General features: G+C 48.1%; 1 protein-coding gene, 2 non-coding genes and 2 pseudogenes across 3 annotated transcripts; all 5 read left to right on the forward strand.

The window, feature by feature from the left end:
* The first annotated feature begins 108 nt into the window (after positions 1–108).
* LOC138360722 (U2 spliceosomal RNA) lies at positions 109–284 on the forward strand (annotated as a pseudogene).
* A 2,557-nt stretch (positions 285–2,841) lies between these two features.
* On the forward strand, positions 2,842–3,034 carry LOC138360768 (U2 spliceosomal RNA). Its single transcript, XR_011226634.1, has one exon. It is a non-coding gene; the product is annotated as a U2 spliceosomal RNA (small nuclear RNA).
* A 5,172-nt stretch (positions 3,035–8,206) lies between these two features.
* On the forward strand, positions 8,207–12,691 carry LOC138360621 (uncharacterized). The gene has a single exon (XM_069320312.1). It carries the CDS (start codon positions 8,207–8,209, stop codon positions 12,689–12,691), a length of 4,485 nt encoding a protein of 1,494 aa, XP_069176413.1.
* Positions 12,692–12,897: 206 nt separating this feature from the next.
* LOC138360737 (U2 spliceosomal RNA) lies at positions 12,898–13,077 on the forward strand (annotated as a pseudogene).
* Positions 13,078–15,613: 2,536 nt separating this feature from the next.
* On the forward strand, positions 15,614–15,806 carry LOC138360769 (U2 spliceosomal RNA). Its single transcript, XR_011226635.1, has one exon. It is a non-coding gene; the product is annotated as a U2 spliceosomal RNA (small nuclear RNA).
* The last annotated feature ends 1,556 nt before the right edge of the window (positions 15,807–17,362 follow it).

Raw genomic sequence — 17,362 nt, forward strand, 5'->3', positions numbered from 1 at the left:
AAAAATAATTCACACTATGTAACTTGTCTAAAAGCTCCTTTGTAAACCTTAGCTTTTGCTGTAAAATGTTAAGCTAGGCTACATGAAAGCATTGTAAAAAGACACTCTGTACCATTTTTTGAAAATAAAATCTGTTCTTATCAGCTTAATATCTGATACGATCCCCATGTGGGATCCTCGATATTAAACTGATTTTTGCAACATGGCGAAGTGCTAGGAGCTTGCTCCACCTTTGCCGCGGATCGGCCCGGTATTGCAGTACCTCTGGGATCGGTCCACTCCCTTCGGGGAGACCAAAAACAACCCTATCAACTAGTCAAAATCAAGTAGGAGACGATTATGTTAATTGGTTATGTACATTAATGAATCGTGTTAATTTGAATTGCAGTAATTACTTCACACCAGCCAACATCGTATGAGGAAAAAGCCTTGGAACGAGCAGCAGAAGTGAGTCAGTCGAGTCCGGGTTTGATGGGTCGAAGCTGAACAACTGCAACGAGTTAGAGGGAAGGAAGGAAGGAAGGAAGGAAGGAAGGAAGGAAGGAAGGAGAAAGAAGGAGAAAGAAGGAGAGTGAGGTGAGTAATATCATTTAATAACTTTAGATTAAAGATTATGTGCGAGCAAAGAAATACGATGGTTGGTGTGGAAGGAAAGAAGTTGATTTTATGAATGGGGGGGGGGGTTGCCAGTTAGTGCAATATTAATTGATTTTGTTTGTTTTCTGAGATAGGTTATATAGGGTGAAGTTTTTCTCTATTTATATAAGTGTGGAAACTGGTTTAGATAGCTTAGTGGTTTGTTATGAAAAGGCTGGTAGAGATGGGTTGAATAGTGTTAGACTTGTGTCTGCATTTAGTGGAGAACTGGATTTGGTATTTAAATGGCATCTAATATGACGTAGTCATTGTGCAAATAAACTCTAAATCAACGGGTTTACTATGATCGAGAACCTAACTATAATAGTTACCCATTGTTGGCATGCTCTTCTTTTTTTTACAGAATTACTCACTCTCCCTTGTGAGGGAGGGAGGGAGGGAGGGAGGAGTGTGTGTGTATATCACTCGGAATTCCTTAGTCGGCTCTGACGGCGAAATTATATTCATACATACATCAAGATTAGACGTTTATCTATTTAATTTACCATTGCTGGAATGTACCAATGCGTAATAAAGACGAAATTCGACTTGAGATGGAGGGAGGTGTTGCTTTGGTGTGGTTTTACACGGCAACTCAACGATCGTTTGCCACTTCCACGCTTGCCTGCCAGCCGGCCAGCCACTAGCCTCAAAGTGAATTCCAGTGTCTTGATTAGCTTTACAATCCATCATTTACCTCAATACACACTAACAATGTGTATTTATATACTTCAATCGAGCATTCGATGCACACATTCACCTGTAATATATACGTCAATGAAACCCAGAACCCACCCAAGTTCAAGCGCACCTGCACTCTCACCCCTCTCCATTTGAATGCTAGTTTCCTATTTAGATTTCAAATGCTTCATTCACCCCTCTAAACACCACCGACGTATATTTACATTCTTTATTTAGGCAATGTATGCAGGCACACATTCATTCACGTAAAATAACGAATAAAATTGATATAGAATCTACTATAATTTGCAAAGCGACCAACCACCAAATGTCATTGTGAAAGCTAGTTTCGTAATTAGCTTTGCAATACTTCATTTACCTCCCTAAACACCAACAATGACCGAGTATTTGTATACTCGGTAAAAGCGATGGATGGATTCCTTACACATTCACATATATTAAGCAATGAATTTGCTATAGTACCTACAGTACTCAGACTTCTCGAATTACTTACATCTTCTTATATCTTAACTTTGTTGTTCATTCAACAACAGAGTCGTTTTCCAGGGAATCCCGTTATGTTAGATGATGCATCGCCTCGCCTCGCCTCGCATGGCATCGAATCGCATGTCATTGCATCGCATCGCATTGAACTGCATGGTATTGAATCACAAGGCATTGAATGGCATGGCATGGCATGGCATGGCATGGCATCACGTCACGTCTCTCGTCTCTCGTCTCTCGTCTCTCGTCTCTAGTCTCTAGTCTCTAGTCTCTCGTCTCTCGTCTCTCGTCTCTCGTCTCTCGTCTCTCGTCTCTCGTCTCTCGTCTCTCGTCTCTCGTCTCTCGTCTCTCGTCTCTCGTCTCTCGTCTCTCGTCTCTCGCCTCTCGCCTCTCGCCTCTCGCCTCTCGCCTCTAGCCTCTAGCCTCTCGCCACCCAGCCCTGCCTCGCTTCGCCTCGTCTCCGGTTTGTGAAAACGATGTATCAAGCAAAGTGTTAGATGTGAAAAAGTCGTGATATATATACAAAAATGGAATAGTTGGCGTGTAATAGTGCTGTTCGTTTTCTGTTATGGTATCAGAGAGAGAACGTCTCCTATTTATATTTTTTGACGAGCGTTGGCGTAACAGGCCCCTTGCACTTTTAATTCGTTATTGTACTTTTCAAAAGCTGTAGCTACCTTAAGACACATGACAAATGGAGGTTTATGTATTAGAGTTAAGCGCTATACTCCCTGGCCAGGAGCGAATTCGTGAAACGCCACGCGAGTCTGTTTACCACTTTGCCGCCAGTTACATATTCACTACTCATGAATGAAACCATGTAATATCATGAATTTGCATATATATATAAATTCATTGATCAGGTAAGAAATGGTTAAAGCCTTTACTGCATGGCGTTTATATGTATGCTTGAATTCGAATAGTACTCAACGATAATCACATGCCCTTTTGCAATTGAAACTCGCTACGTGGTTTCTAGCCGCAATTGTTGCCTGGTGTTGCAGAGCAACCATGCATCCTATCGCTTCTCGGCCTTTTGGCTAAGATCAAAGTGTAGTATCTGTTCTTATCAGCTTAATATCTGATACGATCCCCATGTGGGATCCTCGATATTAAACTGATTTTTGCAACATGGCGAAGTGCTAGGAGCTTGCTCCACCTTTGCCGCGGATCGGCCCGGTATTGCAGTACCTCTGGGATCGGTCCACTCCCTTCGGGGAGACCAAAAACAACCCTATCAACTAGTCAAAATCAAGTAGGAGACGATTATGTTAATTGGTTATGTACATTAATGAATCGTGTTAATTTGAATTGCAGTAATTACTTCACACCAGCCAACATCGTATGAGGAAAAAGCCTTGGAACGAGCAGCAGAAGTGAGTCAGTCGAGTCCGGGTTTGATGGGTCGAAGCTGAACAACTGCAACGAGTTAGAGGGAAGGAAGGAAGGAAGGAAGGAAGGAAGGAAGGAAGGAAGGAAGGAGAAAGAAGGAGAAAGAAGGAGAGTGAGGTGAGTAATATCATTTAATAACTTTAGATTAAAGATTATGTGCGAGCAAAGAAATACGATGGTTGGTGTGGAAGGAAAGAAGTTGATTTTATGAATGGGGGGGGGGGTTGCCAGTTAGTGCAATATTAATTGATTTTGTTTGTTTTCTGAGATAGGTTATATAGGGTGAAGTTTTTCTCTATTTATATAAGTGTGGAAACTGGTTTAGATAGCTTAGTGGTTTGTTATGAAAAGGCTGGTAGAGATGGGTTGAATAGTGTTAGACTTGTGTCTGCATTTAGTGGAGAACTGGATTTGGTATTTAAATGGCATCTAATATGACGTAGTCATTGTGCAAATAAACTCTAAATCAACGGGTTTACTATGATCGAGAACCTAACTATAATAGTTACCCATTGTTGGCATGCTCTTCTTTTTTTTACAGAATTACTCACTCTCCCTTGTGAGGGAGGGAGGGAGGGAGGGAGGAGTGTGTGTGTATATCACTCGGAATTCCTTAGTCGGCTCTGACGGCGAAATTATATTCATACATACATCAAGATTAGACGTTTATCTATTTAATTTACCATTGCTGGAATGTACCAATGCGTAATAAAGACGAAATTCGACTTGAGATGGAGGGAGGTGTTGCTTTGGTGTGGTTTTACACGGCAACTCAACGATCGTTTGCCACTTCCACGCTTGCCTGCCAGCCGGCCAGCCACTAGCCTCAAAGTGAATTCCAGTGTCTTGATTAGCTTTACAATCCATCATTTACCTCAATACACACTAACAATGTGTATTTATATACTTCAATCGAGCATTCGATGCACACATTCACCTGTAATATATACGTCAATGAAACCCAGAACCCACCCAAGTTCAAGCGCACCTGCACTCTCACCCCTCTCCATTTGAATGCTAGTTTCCTATTTAGATTTCAAATGCTTCATTCACCCCTCTAAACACCACCGACGTATATTTACATTCTTTATTTAGGCAATGTATGCAGGCACACATTCATTCACGTAAAATAACGAATAAAATTGATATAGAATCTACTATAATTTGCAAAGCGACCAACCACCAAATGTCATTGTGAAAGCTAGTTTCGTAATTAGCTTTGCAATACTTCATTTACCTCCCTAAACACCAACAATGACCGAGTATTTGTATACTCGGTAAAAGCGATGGATGGATTCCTTACACATTCACATATATTAAGCAATGAATTTGCTATAGTACCTACAGTACTCAGACTTCTCGAATTACTTACATCTTCTTATATCTTAACTTTGTTGTTCATTCAACAACAGAGTCGTTTTCCAGGGAATCCCGTTATGTTAGATGATGCATCGCCTCGCCTCGCCTCGCATGGCATCGAATCGCATGTCATTGCATCGCATCGCATTGAACTGCATGGTATTGAATCACAAGGCATTGAATGGCATGGCATGGCATGGCATGGCATGGCATCACGTCACGTCTCTCGTCTCTCGTCTCTCGTCTCTCGTCTCTAGTCTCTCGTCTCTCGTCTCTCGTCTCTCGTCTCTCGTCTCTCGTCTCTCGTCTCTCGTCTCTCGTCTCTCGTCTCTCGTCTCTCGTCTCTCGTCTCTCGTCTCTCGTCTCTCGTCTCTCGTCTCTCGCCTCTCGCCTCTCGCCTCTCGCCTCTAGCCTCTAGCCTCTAGCCTCTCGCCACCCAGCCCTGCCTCGCTTCGCCTCGTCTCCGGTTTGTGAAAACGATGTATCAAGCAAAGTGTTAGATGTGAAAAAGTCGTGATATATATACAAAAATGGAATAGTTGGCGCGTAATAGTGCTGTTCGTTTTCTGTTATGGTATCAGAGAGAGAACGTCTCCTATTTATATTTTTTGACGAGCGTTGGCGTAACAGGCCCCTTGCACTTTTAATTCGTTATTGTACTTTTCAAAAGCTGTAGCTACCTTAAGACACATGACAAATGGAGGTTTATGTATTAGAGTTAAGCGCTATACTCCCTGGCCAGGAGCGAATTCGTGAAACGCCACGCGAGTCTGTTTACCACTTTGCCGCCAGTTACATATTCACTACTCATGAATGAAACCATGTAATATCATGAATTTGCATATATATATAAATTCATTGATCAGGTAAGAAATGGTTAAAGCCTTTACTGCATGGCGTTTATATGTATGCTTGAATTCGAATAGTACTCAACGATAATCACATGCCCTTTTGCAATTGAAACTCGCTACGTGGTTTCTAGCCGCAATTGTTGCCTGGTGTTGCAGAGCAACCATGCATCCTATCGCTTCTCGGCCTTTTGGCTAAGATCAAAGTGTAGTACTGTACTATTGTCCGCACGCCCGCAAGGAGTTAAAGGAATAGTAGAATCTACACTTCAGCGATCCTGGTAGTCTTAAAACTACCTGTGGAGAGAGAGAGTTGGGTCGCCGCGTCGCCCATCCGCCTCCACCGGTGAGACAGCAAGCCTCACGGCTTGCTGTCCACCTCCACCGACTGGCTTGTCCGGGGCCAGTCTTTCGGTGGGAAACGCAATAAATTGCGTTTCTCTCTGAGCTTCTGCCTTGTACAAGGCTCAAGGAGCTCGGAGGGAAACTCAATTTATGCTTGCATAGATTGTGTCGGTGTCCGCACGACCTTCCCCTCCGGGTAAGAAGGAGTTAAAGGACCGGCCCAATCAGCGAGCGCGCTTCCACCAACACCGACCGTCCAGCCATCTAGTGGCGGCTTTGGGAGTTAGCCCAGACCCGATCACTGGTAAAGGGGGGAGCAAGCTTCTCCAACTTTACATAGTGGCTGGCAAAACGGCAAGTCCCTTGTGATTGCCATCGACCTTCAGGGGCTGGCCTGTCCGGGGCCAGTCGCCTGAAGGAGAGACCATAGACTCTGTCTTCCTCCACATCTGGGCCTTGAGCCAGGTGCTGGAGGACGAACATAGCCTATGCTAAACTCTGACTGTGTTGTCGTCCGCACGCCCGTTTTTCGGAGTTAATGGGGCAACATAGTCGATGTCTGTCTCTAGCCCAGTCACGGCCTCGCGCGTCCATCACATGTGATGGATCCACGACGGCCTTCAAGGCTGACGGTCCCAGGGGGGGTGGAGGACCAAACCCTGCAAGAAGAAGACGACTCCAGTGATGACGACTGCCTGGTAATCGACCTTGATGAGTCTACTGCATGGATGACGACGACCGCCGGCCATGAGGTCGCCCTTGGCGAGGCGGCCTCAAGGAGGACCATACTCCCCCACTCTGGGGTCAGTCTTGGGAGGCTGGCTCAGGGTGGGGTCGACGCCCGAGGCAGAAAAGCGGGGGTCAGCGCTGTGAGGCTGGCCCACTCCACGAACAACACCGGGGTCGCCCTTGGCGAGGCGGCCTCGAGGAGGACCATACTCCCTTGCCCTGGGGCCAGTCCTGTGCGGCTGGCTCAGGGTAAGGTCGACGCGCAGGGTGTGGAAGGAGATGTGAGGCTACCCCGTGACTCCACCAGCACCACCGGGGTCGCCCTTGGCGAGGCGGCCTCGAGGAGGACCAGACTCCCTTGCCCTGGGGCCAGTCCTGTGCGGCTGGCTCAGGGTAAGGTCGACGCGCAGGGTGTGGAAGGAGATGTGAGGCTACCCCGTGACTCCACCAGCACCACCGGGGTCGCCCTTGGCGAGGCGGCCTCGAGGAGGACCATACTCCCTTGCCCTGGGGCCAGTCCTGTGCGGCTGGCTCAGGGTAAGGTCGACGCGCAGGGTGTGGAAGGAGATGTGAGGATACCCCGTGACTCCACCAGCACCACCGGGGTCGCCCTTGGCGAGGCGGCCTCGAGGAGGACCATACTCCCTTGCCCTGGGGCCAGTCCTGTGCGGCTGGCTCAGGGTAAGGTCGACGCGCAGGGTGTGGAAGGAGATGTGAGGCTACCCCGTGACTCCACCAGCACCACCGGGGTCGCCCTTGGCGAGGCGGCCTCGAGGAGGACCATACTCCCTTGCCCTGGGGCCAGTCCTGTGCGGCTGGCTCAGGGTAAGGTCGACGCGCAGGGTGTGGAAGGAGATGTGAGGCTACCCCGTGACTCCACCAGCACCACCGGGGTCGCCCTTGGCGAGGCGGCCTCGAGGAGGACCATACTCCCTTGCCCTGGGGCCAGTCCTGTGCGGCTGGCTCAGGGTAAGGTCGACGCGCAGGGTGTGGAAGGAGATGTGAGGATACCCCGTGACTCCACCAGCACCACCGGGGTCGCCCTTGGCGAGGCGGCCTCGAGGAGGACCATACTCCCTTGCCCTGGGGCCGGTCCTGTGCGGCTGGCTCAGGGTAAGGTCGACGCGCAGGGTGTGGAAGGAGATGTGAGGATACCCCGTGACTCCACCAGCACCACCGGGGTCGCCCTTGGCGAGGCGGCCTCGAGGAGGACCGTACTCCCTTGCCCTGGGGCCAGTCCTGTGCGGCTGGCTCAGGGTAAGGTCGACGCGCAGGGTGTGGAAGGAGATGTGAGGCTACCCCGTGACTCCACCAGCACCACCGGGGTCGCCCTTGGCGAGGCGGCCTCGAGGAGGACCATACTCCCTTGCCCTGGGGCCGGTCCTGTGCGGCTGGCTCAGGGTAAGGTCGACGCGCAGGGTGTGGGAGGAGATGTGAGGCTACCCCGTGACTCCACCAGCACCACCGGGGTCGCCCTTGGCGAGGCGGCCTCGAGGAGGACCATACTCCCTTGCCCTGGGGCCAGTCCTGTGCGGCTGGCTCAGGGTAAGGTCGACGCGCAGGGTGTGGAAGGAGATGTGAGGATACCCCGTGACTCCACCAGCACCACCGGGGTCGCCCTTGGCGAGGCGGCCTCGAGGAGGACCTCTACTGGGACCACCTTCGGCAGGACAAACCCGGGGACCAGGAATGTGAAAGTAGTCCCTGATGAGATGATCACCATCAGCGATGACAGCCCCGAGGACGACCCGGATATGTTGGCTCCAAGGACGACCCCATCTAGGACGCCGTTCTACAGTTTTACATCGAGGGTCGGCCTAGGCGACTTAATCAGATCAGCTGGCGGAATCGGCTTAAGCGACCAGACCAATAAGCCCAGATTGGCGGGCGCTTCACACCTGAGGTCCGGCTCGACGCCCGCGGATCGGGGGGTCGGCACCAGCGACGCAAGCCCCGGGGTCGGCTCCAGCGACACTAGCCCTAGGGCTGACTCCACCAACAAACAATTAAGGGCTGGAGCAGGCAATACACCCCTGAGGGCAGGCCCTGGCAGTGCCAGGACATACACCACTGGGGCCAACCCCAGCGACGACTCCCAGACAGCCATAGTTGCGGAAACTGGGCCAGGGGTCGGCGCCAGCGACGTTCGCCCAGGAACACACTACACACGAAAACCCGGTAGGGTTGGGGCCGGCAATTCACCCCTGAGGGCCGGCAATACACCCCTGAGGGCCGGCAAGACACCCCTGAGGGCCGGCCCTGGCTCCACCAAGATTTCCACCACTAGGGCCGACCCCAGCGACGACTCCCAGACAGCCACAGGCCAGGTGACGGTTTTAGGGGTCGGCGTCAGCGACGAACGGGACTTCTGGGATAGCCCTGTCTCCCAAAGACCCCGGAACAGGCGCTATACATTCAGGAGGGTACAGAATGAATCCGACAGCAGCAATGACAGCCAGGATGCCCTAACAATGAGCCAGGAGATCAACGGGCTCCTGAACCAAGTGAGGAACGGAACTCCTGGAGGAATAAACGATCAGAATAATACACAAAGACCCCCCAACCGTGGGTCCCCTGCCCCTGGAGAAGAGAACAACGCGAACAGGGCAGCCCCAGACACCCCAAGTGCGGACCAACAGCCACAAAGACAGGGAACAACCCTCATCATTTGGTTCCCACTTCCAAGACACTTCAAGTGCACCGAGACCGCCTGCCCTCACGTCCACTCAGGGAAATCATGGACGTGTCAAAGAGTTTCCCTAGTGAGACACCTGAGTGGTGGCCACAACATTAAGATCGGGCGAACAAAATACAAGTGTGCAGGGTGCAGAAAAACGTTGGGACAAAGACCGTCCACCCACTCATGTGCTCGGCTTCAAGGTATTATGGCAGCAAGACAAGATGACAGCGTCCAGTTAGCGTTCCCATGTAACAGACCGAATTGCGACTTTTCATGCAATTCAGTCATAGGGAAAATGAGTCATGAACTGTACCACGTGAGACGAACAGGCCCGGAGCGACGGAACGACAACCAACAGGACCCAGACGGAAGGGAGCCACCCCGCACCCAAGCACCTGACCCAGCACCTCACCGCCCTGACACCCTACCCCCCCCACCCACCAACCCCATCCTTGAACCCACACCACCACCACCCGCATCACCTATTCCTTTATCCCCAGTACCATCCCCCACCCCCTCACCCCCACCAATCCTACCCCCTCTCCAGCACCCACAGCCTCACCGACCACCCCCCCCTCTATCACCCATTGTGATACAGGTTCCTTTCCCCCAACACCCCTCTCCTATCCACCCTGACCCCACGGGGCGTGAGGACGAAGACCGGGCCTCCCCAGAGGCGAGCGGCGAGGACGACAATGAAGACCACGGGGGTGATGCGTCTCAAATACTTGACAACGGTGATGAAGCGGTACGGCTAGATCAAGAACCAGACGAGGCCGACCAACAAGAACTGCAACCAGATGAGGCGACCCAAGACTGGGCACTAGAACCCTTCTACGCTCCCCTGCTGGCACTGCTACGCTCCCCGGACTGGGACGTGTTCTCGAGCCTCCTGAATGAAGTTACAGAAGCGGTCCAAGCCCACTGCAACATCAGGGTAGACGAGAGTAGACCAGCCCCCTCAGCCATCGATGTCAACGACTGCAAGGCGATCCAACGCCTTTACAGAAGGAACAGACGAAGGGCAGTGAGGCTGATCACATCAGGGGAAAGTCGCCGCTGTGAGATCCCCTGTGAGACCATAGAGAGGCATTTTTCAGAGGTCCTAGCCGCTCAACCACCAATACAAGACCCAGCCACACTCCAGTCCATACCGGAAGCACAAGAAGATCGCGCTGAAATGAATCTGGACCCAATTAGAGAAGGGGAAGTGGAGGTTAGGCTGATGAGAGCTGAAAACAGCGCCCCTGGGAATGACAGAATCACCTACAGACACTGGAAGCAGGCTGACCCTGACTGTAAGGTGATAGCAGCGATATTCAACATCTGCCTGCAACAGAAAAAGATCCCCCAGGACTGGAAAACGTCACGAACCATCCTCATACCCAAGGATGGTGACCCACACGACATCAATAATTGGCGGCCCATTGCTCTGTGTAGGACAATCTACAAGTTATACACAGGAGTTCTGGCCGCAAGACTGAGGAGATGGATTGAGCACAATCAGGCCCTGTGCTCTGCGCAAAAAGGATTTATGGCATCAGACGGGGTCCTTGAGCACAATTACATCATCCAGCACTACCTTGACGAGGCACGAGACAGCAACAAAGAGATTTGCATTGCGTCACTTGACCTCACAAACGCCTTTGGTTCCGTGCCATTAGAACTCATCGACGCCTCCCTCACACGGATGGGCGTGGGAGCAGACTTTGTCACGGTGATCCAGGGCATTACAAGAGGAAATTCCACCAAGATTCAAACGGCGAGTGGTGAAACAAATGATATCCCAGCTGATTGTGGGGTCAGACAAGGCTGCCCCATCAGTGGCCTATTATTCAACATCGCCATTGAACCTATAGTGAGGTCCATCATCAACACCGGACTACAAGCAGACCCAGGTCTCAAGCATCCCTGCCTTGCCTACGCAGATGACATAACCCTGCTCTCCAGGACAGCGGAAGGCCTACAGAACCTCATCGACATCACCTCTGCAGCCTGTGAAGAGTTGCATCTGAAACTCAACCCAAGGAAATGCTCGTCAATGCACATGTCTGGACGACAACCAAGGGGAATGCGAAACTCCATATTTACAATAGGGGAATCGCAGATTTGCAGCAGACGAGATGGGGAGGAAACCAAATTCCTAGGTAGACCGGTAGGTTTCCACCTCCTCCCGAACGCAAACGCAATCAATGAGTTCAAGCAACTAGGCGTAGCCATAATGACAAGTAAATTGGCTCCCTGGCAGAGGATTGATGCCCTGAAGTCCTTCGTCTTCCCAACAACGGTGTTCGCCATGAGAACTTGGCAACTGAGAAAGGGAGACTGGCAGGAACTTGATGACCGTTTAAGACCACTAATAAAAGAAACTCTATACCTGCCACAGCGGGCAACCAATGGCTACCTGTATGGAAAGAGTGCAGCAGGCTCGTGCGGCATACCCCTCGCCGCAGAAGACTCTGACATATTCGTCATAGACTCCGCATTCAAACTACTCACCACGCCGGATCTAGAAACGAGGAATATTGCCAGGGACGACTGCAAGAGAGTAACGTCGCGAAGAATTCGCCAAGATGCAACTCTGGAAAATGTATGCCAGTACCTCTCAAAAGACGACTTGGAACAAAGACCCTCTGGACATGAGACGCTCTGGTCAAGAGCCCGCAACTCGTCAGGAAGGTTGAACACCAAGTGGTCTACAGGCGGAGATGCATTGGAAGTCTGTTGTGGGGAGAGAACTATGACTCACAAAGAAAGAAGGTTGGTCGCAAGGAACATCAGAAACCATCACAGAAGCCTTCGCGACGACGACCTGAGAAGTAAACCAGACCAGGGGAAAGTAATGGAACAAGTTGGGAGGGAGAGGGCCTCGTCTGCATTTATTAGGGACGGGGCTTTTACAACCTTTGCTGACTGGCGTTTCATTCACAGGGCACGACTGAATCTTCTACCCCTAAATGGAGCCCGCCGGTTCAACATCAACGGAGACCAACGGTGTAGGAGATGTCGCCACCAGAACGAGACGCTTCCCCACGTCATCAACCATTGCCTGAGGCTGTCAAATGCGATGATCCAGCGGCACAACGCGTTGGTCGATCGTATCCTGAAGGCCTCAGAAGGAAGACACTGGAAGATCATATCCACTAACCGGCAAGTCCCAGGGACAAACAATGTACTAAGACCAGACATTGTTCTAGAAAAGAACGGAGAGGTGATGCTGATTGACGTCACTTGCCCCTTCGAAAACGGACCAGACGCCTTTGCAGAAGCTAGACTAGGCAAAGAAGAAAAGTATGCAGAGCTAGCAGCAACAATGAGACGGACCTACAGGCAGGTCACTGTATATGCCTTCATTGTAGGATCACTCGGGTCATACGACCCTAAGAACGACAAACCAATGAACAGGCTGGCCTCTAGAAGATATCAGAGGCTGTTCAGGAGGCTATGCGTGAGCGACACCATCCGGTGGTCACGGATGATGTACATAGAGCACATCACAGGCGCTCGACAATACTAGATTACATGTCTGTACCTTTTTCTCATTTCAGAATATCAATTTGTATATTACATCTGTTTTGAGTTTTTTAATGGCAGACGGCACAATGTAAATAAAGATCCCTTAACAACATATGTATGAAAATGTATATTATATTCTATGTACACCAATGTAACTATGTACCCATGCACCCTTGTGAAGACACAAGGCTATTGTAAGCAATATGTAAAACATTCGTCAATAAAAAATTAAATCTGTTCTTATCAGCTTAATATCTGATACGATCCCCATGTGGGATCCTCGATATTAAACTGATTTTTGCAACATGGCGAAGTGCTAGGAGCTTGCTCCACCTTTGCCGCGGATCGGCCCGGTATTGCAGTACCTCTGGGATCGGTCCACTCCCTTCGGGGAGACCAAAAACAACCCTATCAACTAGTCAAAATCAAGTAGGAGACGATTATGTTAATTGGTTATGTACATTAATGAATCGTGTTAATTTGAATTGCAGTAATTACTTCACACCAGCCAACATCGTATGAGGAAAAAGCCTTGGAACGAGCAGCAGAAGTGAGTCAGTCGAGTCCGGGTTTGATGGGTCGAAGCTGAACAACTGCAACGAGTTAGAGGGAAGGAAGGAAGGAAGGAAGGAAGGAAGGAAGGAAGGAAGGAGAAAGAAGGAGAAAGAAGGAGAGTGAGGTGAGTAATATCATTTAATAACTTTAGATTAAAGATTATGTGCGAGCAAAGAAATACGATGGTTGGTGTGGAAGGAAAGAAGTTGATTTTATGAATGGGGGGGGGGGTTGCCAGTTAGTGCAATATTAATTGATTTTGTTTGTTTTCTGAGATAGGTTATATAGGGTGAAGTTTTTCTCTATTTATATAAGTGTGGAAACTGGTTTAGATAGCTTAGTGGTTTGTTATGAAAAGGCTGGTAGAGATGGGTTGAATAGTGTTAGACTTGTGTCTGCATTTAGTGGAGAACTGGATTTGGTATTTAAATGGCATCTAATATGACGTAGTCATTGTGCAAATAAACTCTAAATCAACGGGTTTACTATGATCGAGAACCTAACTATAATAGTTACCCATTGTTGGCATGCTCTTCTTTTTTTTACAGAATTACTCACTCTCCCTTGTGAGGGAGGGAGGGAGGGAGGGAGGAGTGTGTGTGTATATCACTCGGAATTCCTTAGTCGGCTCTGACGGCGAAATTATATTCATACATACATCAAGATTAGACGTTTATCTATTTAATTTACCATTGCTGGAATGTACCAATGCGTAATAAAGACGAAATTCGACTTGAGATGGAGGGAGGTGTTGCTTTGGTGTGGTTTTACACGGCAACTCAACGATCGTTTGCCACTTCCACGCTTGCCTGCCAGCCGGCCAGCCACTAGCCTCAAAGTGAATTCCAGTGTCTTGATTAGCTTTACAATCCATCATTTACCTCAATACACACTAACAATGTGTATTTATATACTTCAATCGAGCATTCGATGCACACATTCACCTGTAATATATACGTCAATGAAACCCAGAACCCACCCAAGTTCAAGCGCACCTGCACTCTCACCCCTCTCCATTTGAATGCTAGTTTCCTATTTAGATTTCAAATGCTTCATTCACCCCTCTAAACACCACCGACGTATATTTACATTCTTTATTTAGGCAATGTATGCAGGCACACATTCATTCACGTAAAATAACGAATAAAATTGATATAGAATCTACTATAATTTGCAAAGCGACCAACCACCAAATGTCATTGTGAAAGCTAGTTTCGTAATTAGCTTTGCAATACTTCATTTACCTCCCTAAACACCAACAATGACCGAGTATTTGTATACTCGGTAAAAGCGATGGATGGATTCCTTACACATTCACATATATTAAGCAATGAATTTGCTATAGTACCTACAGTACTCAGACTTCTCGAATTACTTACATCTTCTTATATCTTAACTTTGTTGTTCATTCAACAACAGAGTCGTTTTCCAGGGAATCCCGTTATGTTAGATGATGCATCGCCTCGCCTCGCCTCGCATGGCATCGAATCGCATGTCATTGCATCGCATCGCATTGAACTGCATGGTATTGAATCACAAGGCATTGAATGGCATGGCATGGCATGGCATGGCATGGCATCACGTCACGTCTCTCGTCTCTCGTCTCTCGTCTCTCGTCTCTAGTCTCTCGTCTCTCGTCTCTCGTCTCTCGTCTCTCGTCTCTCGTCTCTCGTCTCTCGTCTCTCGTCTCTCGTCTCTCGTCTCTCGTCTCTCGTCTCTCGTCTCTCGCCTCTCGCCTCTCGCCTCTCGCCTCTAGCCTCTAGCCTCTAGCCTCTCGCCACCCAGCCCTGCCTCGCTTCGCCTCGTCTCCGGTTTGTGAAAACGATGTATCAAGCAAAGTGTTAGATGTGAAAAAGTCGTGATATATATACAAAAATGGAATAGTTGGCGCGTAATAGTGCTGTTCGTTTTCTGTTATGGTATCAGAGAGAGAACGTCTCCTATTTATATTTTTTGACGAGCGTTGGCGTAACAGGCCCCTTGCACTTTTAATTCGTTATTGTACTTTTCAAAAGCTGTAGCTACCTTAAGACACATGACAAATGGAGGTTTATGTATTAGAGTTAAGCGCTATACTCCCTGGCCAGGAGCGAATTCGTGAAACGCCACGCGAGTCTGTTTACCACTTTGCCGCCAGTTACATATTCACTACTCATGAATGAAACCATGTAATATCATGAATTTGCATATATATATAAATTCATTGATCAGGTAAGAAATGGTTAAAGCCTTTACTGCATGGCGTTTATATGTATGCTTGAATTCGAATAGTACTCAACGATAATCACATGCCCTTTTGCAATTGAAACTCGCTACGTGGTTTCTAGCCGCAATTGTTGCCTGGTGTTGCAGAGCAACCATGCATCCTATCGCTTCTCGGCCTTTTGGCTAAGATCAAAGTGTAGTATCTGTTCTTATCAGCTTAATATCTGATACGATCCCCATGTGGGATCCTCGATATTAAACTGATTTTTGCAACATGGCGAAGTGCTAGGAGCTTGCTCCACCTTTGCCGCGGATCGGCCCGGTATTGCAGTACCTCTGGGATCGGTCCACTCCCTTCGGGGAGACCAAAAACAACCCTATCAACTAGTCAAAATCAAGTAGGAGACGATTATGTTAATTGGTTATGTACATTAATGAATCGTGTTAATTTGAATTGCAGTAATTACTTCACACCAGCCAACATCGTATGAGGAAAAAGCCTTGGAACGAGCAGCAGAAGTGAGTCAGTCGAGTCCGGGTTTGATGGGTCGAAGCTGAACAACTGCAACGAGTTAGAGGGAAGGAAGGAAGGAAGGAAGGAAGGAAGGAAGGAAGGAAGGAAGGAGAAAGAAGGAGAAAGAAGGAGAGTGAGGTGAGTAATATCATTTAATAACTTTAGATTAAAGATTATGTGCGAGCAAAGAAATACGATGGTTGGTGTGGAAGGAAAGAAGTTGATTTTATGAATGGGGGGGGGTTGCCAGTTAGTGCAATATTAATTGATTTTGTTTGTTTTCTGAGATAGGTTATATAGGGTGAAGTTTTTCTCTATTTATATAAGTGTGGAAACTGGTTTAGATAGCTTAGTGGTTTGTTATGAAAAGGCTGGTAGAGATGGGTTGAATAGTGTTAGACTTGTGTCTGCATTTAGTGGAGAACTGGATTTGGTATTTAAATGGCATCTAATATGACGTAGTCATTGTGCAAATAAACTCTAAATCAACGGGTTTACTATGATCGAGAACCTAACTATAATAGTTACCCATTGTTGGCATGCTCTTCTTTTTTTTACAGAATTACTCACTCTCCCTTGTGAGGGAGGGAGGGAGGGAGGGAGGAGTGTGTGTGTATATCACTCGGAATTCCTTAGTCGGCTCTGACGGCGAAATTATATTCATACATACATCAAGATTAGACGTTTATCTATTTAATTTACCATTGCTGGAATGTACCAATGCGTAATAAAGACGAAATTCGACTTGAGATGGAGGGAGGTGTTGCTTTGGTGTGGTTTTACACGGCAACTCAACGATCGTTTGCCACTTCCACGCTTGCCTGCCAGCCGGCCAGCCACTAGCCTCAAAGTGAATTCCAGTGTCTTGATTAGCTTTACAATCCATCATTTACCTCAATACACACTAACAATGTGTATTTATATACTTCAATCGAGCATTCGATGCACACATTCACCTGTAATATATACGTCAATGAAACCCAGAACCCACCCAAGTTCAAGCGCACCTGCACTCTCACCCCTCTCCATTTGAATGCTAGTTTCCTATTTAGATTTCAAATGCTTCATTCACCCCTCTAAACACCACCGACGTATATTTACATTCTTTATTTAGGCAATGTATGCAGGCACACATTCATTCACGTAAAATAACGAATAAAATTGATATAGAATCTACTATAATTTGCAAAGCGACCAACCACCAAATGTCATTGTGAAAGCTAGTTTCGTAATTAGCTTTGCAATACTTCATTTACCTCCCTAAACACCAACAATGACCGAGTATTTGTATACTCGGTAAAAGCGATGGATGGATTCCTTACACATTCACATATATTAAGCAATGAATTTGCTATAGTACCTACAGTACTCAGACTTCTCGAATTACTTACATCTTCT

This window comes from Procambarus clarkii, unplaced genomic scaffold, assembly GCF_040958095.1.
Source record: "Procambarus clarkii isolate CNS0578487 unplaced genomic scaffold, FALCON_Pclarkii_2.0 HiC_scaffold_116, whole genome shotgun sequence".
NCBI lineage: Eukaryota > Metazoa > Arthropoda > Malacostraca > Decapoda > Cambaridae > Procambarus > Procambarus clarkii.

Coding starts and splice junctions, on each gene's coding strand:
- LOC138360621 (XM_069320312.1), top strand. CDS start 8,207: ATGATCACCATCAGCGATGACAGCCCCGAGGACGACCCGGATATGTTG.